This window comes from Chaetura pelagica, unplaced genomic scaffold (assembly GCF_000747805.2).
Source record: "Chaetura pelagica isolate M959 unplaced genomic scaffold, ChaPel_1.0 scaffold439, whole genome shotgun sequence".
NCBI lineage: Eukaryota > Metazoa > Chordata > Aves > Apodiformes > Apodidae > Chaetura > Chaetura pelagica.
In genome coordinates, this window is record NW_009954451.1 from 173,624 (window position 1) to 178,049 (window position 4,426).

General features: G+C 59.5%; 1 protein-coding gene across 1 annotated transcript in view; it reads left to right on the plus strand.

Moving 5' to 3' along the window:
* FBN3 (fibrillin 3) overlaps positions 1-4,426 on the plus strand; it is an 89,535-nt gene that overhangs the window by 77,650 nt on the left and 7,459 nt on the right. Inside the window, 8 exon segments of the mRNA XM_010004494.1 lie at positions 540-659; positions 1,050-1,175; positions 1,815-1,967; positions 2,310-2,375; positions 2,623-2,748; positions 2,989-3,108; positions 3,607-3,729; positions 3,972-4,103. Coding sequence (XP_010002796.1) covers positions 540-659; positions 1,050-1,175; positions 1,815-1,967; positions 2,310-2,375; positions 2,623-2,748; positions 2,989-3,108; positions 3,607-3,729; positions 3,972-4,103 — 966 coding nt within the window.

Here is a 4,426-nt window from a genome sequence, read left to right on the forward strand (position 1 = left end):
AGCAACCTGGGCTGGTGGGAGGTGTCCCTGCCCATGCAGGGGGTGGGACTGGATGATCTTGAAGGTCCTTTCCAACCCAAACCATTCCAGGATTCTGTGTTAGGATTCTATGATTTGAGTGCCCATGGGGAGCTGGGCTGGGCCCCATCTCCCTTCCAGCACCACAGGAAACAGTCAGTCCTGGCCCTTTCCATCTGCTGGGACCTGCAGGCAGGGAGGAGGACACTGTCCTGTCCGTGTCCTCAGAGCTGTGCCAGGGCTGCCCTGGGAGCCCCCTGAGGCAGGGGCTGTGAGGGCAAACAGGCACATTTTACCCTTCTTACTTGCATGACTCTGACCTGGGCAGTGCCAGCTCCTGCAGGGCTGCCTGTGTCCCCAGGGTGCCCCAGGTAGAAGACCCTGGGAGGTGCCTTCTTGTTTCCTCAGCACCTTTTCGGGCAGAGCAGGGTGCAGCTGCCTGGGTGCTGCAAGGTTCCCTGCACCCAAGTCCTTGAAGGTGAGCACAGACAGGGTGACTGGTTCTTTTCCCTCCTCTGCAGACATCAACGAGTGTGTGAGCCTGCCTGGGACCTGCTCCCCAGGGACCTGCCAGAACCTGGAGGGCTCCTTCCGCTGCATCTGCCCCCCTGGCTACGAGGTGCAGAACGACAACTGCATTGGTAATGTTGCCTCTCCACCTCCTCCCTTCCCAGCCCAGCACCTTGGGAAGTTCCCAGCCCAGCACGTGGGCACCTCTGGCCATTCCCAGCACAACCATGTTCTTCCTATGGGGGTCTGGGACATGTATCACCAAGCTCAGGTATCTTCTTGAAAGCAGTTGGACACCAGGCAGGGCAAGACCTGCTCCCATGGTGGAGGAGGTTCCATGGTTTTGCTCTGCCCCTTCATTGTCCCACTTGCCCTGAGGGTGGCTGAAGGGTTGGAGCTGGGGTGATTGATGGTCCTGCAGGCATCAGAGCTCCCCAGACATCACAGCCTCCCCTGGTCTTCATGCAAGGAGGAAAGGAGTGAGCTTTGGCTGCTCTCTAACATGTCCCTGCTGCTCTCAGATATCAACGAGTGTGAAGAGGAGCCCAACATCTGCCTCTTTGGGACGTGCACCAACACCCCTGGCAGCTTCCAGTGTGTGTGTCCTCCAGGCTTTGTCCTCTCTGACAATGGCCGGCGCTGCTTTGGTGAGTGCAGCTCCTGGGGGTGGGCAGGGAGGAGAACCCTCCTGGGTGTCCACCAGGGCCTGGGAACAAACTTCTCAAAGTCAAATGAAAGCCAAAGAAGGACAGTGGGGCTGGGGAAGGGAGCCCAAGTCTTGGGAGGAGCAGCTGAGGGAGCTGGGGGTTCAGCCTGGAGACAAGGAGGTGAGGGGAGACCTGCTGGCTCTGCAGCTGCTGAGAGGAGGTTGGAGCCAGGGGGGGTCTCTGCTCCTGAGGAACAAGTGATGGGACAAGAGGAAATGGCCTCAGGTTGTGCCAGGGGAGGATTAGATTGGATCTTGGGAACAATTTCTTCCCCCAAAGGGCTGTCAGACCCTGGCCCAGGCTGCCCAGGGCAGGGGTGGAGCCCCAGTCCCTGGAGGGGTTTCAAAGCCCTGTAGATGTGGTGCTGAGGGACATGGTCGGTGGTGGCCTTGGCGGGTTGGACTCGATGACCTGAAAGGGCTTTTCCAACCAAAATGAGTCAACGTTCACTCATTTCCTCTCCCCTGTGCATGCCCTGATCTAGCTGGAGATGTCCCTGCTCACTGCAGGGTTGCTCTAGGTGGCCTTGAAAGGTCCCTTCCCACTCCACCCACTCCATGGTTCTCTCTCCTCCTACAGATACTCGCCAGAGCTTCTGCTTCACCCGCTTTGACAACGGGAAGTGCTCTGTCCCCAAGGCCTTCAACACCACCAAGGCTCGGTGCTGCTGCAGCAAGATGCCAGGAGAAGGCTGGGGAGACCCCTGTGAGCTGTGCCCTCAGGAGGGGAATGGTAGGTGTGCTGGGACCCAGCTCCACAGGGGTCTCCAACCAGCACAGGTTGGGCAAGACAACAAGCAAGACAAGCTGGGCTCCCATGTTCCTTGGCTCTCCAGCAACCACAGTCAGGCTCTTGGGAACTGGGTTGGTTTTTCTGCTTTGGATCTGCTCTTGGTTCTCTGCAGGGCTTTAGATAAGCCAAAAGCACCTCAGTGCCTCCAGATCCAAGGTCTTCCAAGCAGCCAGGGTTTTGTGGCCTCCCAAGTTCTGTCATGCCCTAGAAGCCACCAGAGCACTTCAGCTTCTGGAAGTGGACACACTTGTGAGCATATCTGACTTGTCTGCTTCCTTCCAGTTGCCTTCCAGGAGCTGTGTCCATATGGCCATGGAGCCATCCCAGGCCCAGGTGACACCCGAGAAGGTAAGGTCTGATCTTGGGGTGAGGAGAAGTTTGTCCTGTGGGAGCAGCCAAACTCAGGCTACTTGGAGAGCAGGGTTGGATCCCAGTGGCAAGAGGGGAGGGATGGAGGACTTGGGTGCCCTCCCACGCTCACGGGCTCTGGTGGCTCACCAAAGCTTCATCTCCCAGCTCTGGAGAGGCAGTATCCTGGGACTGGTGGATCCAGGAGTGCTCAGGGGAGGTGTCAGTGCCTGGGTTTCCCTTCTAGATGTGAACGAGTGCTCAGAGAACCTGGGGGTCTGCATCAACGGGGCCTGCATCAACACCGACGGGTCCTTCCGCTGCGAGTGCCCCTTTGGCTACAACCTGGACTACACAGGGGTCAACTGCGTGGGTAAGGGGCTGGTGGGACCAGCTGCTCCTCTGCCTTTCCTCCTCCTCCTCCTCGGGGCACTGGCTGGCAGCACGTGTCGTGTGCTTGTGTGGGGAGAAGGGACTTTGCTTCTCCCCTGCCCCTTTGCTTTTTCCCTCCTGGCTTGGCTGGGTTTGTTGGGATGCTTGGGCTGCAAGGAGGGACCAGCCTGAACCTTTCCTGCCCACCTCCTCCACCTAACGTGGTCCCAACCTCCTGCAGACACCGACGAGTGCTCCATTGGGAACCCCTGTGGGAATGGCACCTGCACCAACGTGGTGGGAGGTTTCGAGTGCGCCTGCGACGAGGGCTTCGAGCCCGGGCCCATGATGACCTGTGAAGGTAACGCTGCTGGGGGACAGTCCCTGCACCCCCGTGCTGTGCTGGGCCATGGGTGTCACCCCAGTGGGTCACTGCCTGGGGCAGCCTCTGCTGGACAGTGCAGAGAAGCTGGCTGGGGCTCATCTCCACACGAGCATGCCCAGCAGTGCTGGTGCCCTTCGGCTTCCCCCAAGGCTGGAGCTCAGGAGAAGGTCTGGAGACACAGGGACATGAGTTGGACTCAATGGTCCTGATGGGTCCCTTCCAACTCAGCATGTCCTATGATTCTGTGAGACCTGTCTAAATGCTCCCCAGGGAGTCAAGACCCCATCCCCATCAAACCCATCAAAGGTGCCACCAGAGACCACGACAGAAAGCCTTGGTGGAACGAAGTTCTCATGAGATGAATGCACAGGGAGGGAGACAGTCTGTCCAGGGGTGGGGTCCCCTGCCACCAGTACTGCCCAGCTGACTGTGCTGGGAGCAGAGTCGAGCTCTCCCCTCTCTCCTGCCTCCCAGACATCAACGAATGCTCCTTGAACCCCCTGCTCTGCGCCTTCCGCTGCATCAACACCTTCGGCTCCTACGAGTGCACCTGCCCCTCTGGGTACGCCCTGCGAGAGGACAGGAGGATGTGCAGAGGTAACAGCTCCTCTTGCACCCATCAGGGGAGCACCCACACCCTCCCCAGCCCCTGCACAGAGAAGGCAGAACATCCGAGCTGGCACCTTGTGCTCACCCACCCAGGTGTCCACGCTGTGTTGCCGCAGCCCGGACCGAGGCAGGGGGCTTGGTGGGAGGGTGCAGGTGTGAGCAGCCAGTTGTCCTCAGAGTGCTGCAGAGCTGGCAGGTGGGTCCTGGTCTCATCAGGTTCTCTGTTGCAGACCTGGATGAGTGTGCAGAGGGGCTGCACGACTGTGAGTCCCGAGGGATGCTGTGCAAGAACCTCATCGGCACCTTCATGTGCATCTGCCCGCCAGGAATGCAGCGCAGGCCCGATGGGGAAGGCTGCACAGGTACCAGGGGCCAGGCTGGGAGGGGGTCCCAGGGGGGTTGGAGACCATCCTCTTCCAGGCATTGTCCATGTGGCTTTGTTTTCTGTCCTTCTGACAAAACAGCTTCTCGTGGGGTTTCCCGCATGTCAGAACTTCCTGCATGTCCTGCCAGGTGCCTGCACACACCAACCCTCTGCTCAGCTCTGGCCCGTGGGGCTGCACAGGTCCCACACAGGGTGGCACAGTGTGATGCTGTGTGTCCTGTCTAGGAGGTCCCTCCACGTCTGTGTCAACCTTCTTTGCACTGAGCTGCTTTTGGAAGGGCCAGTGTTGGGCACAGCAGG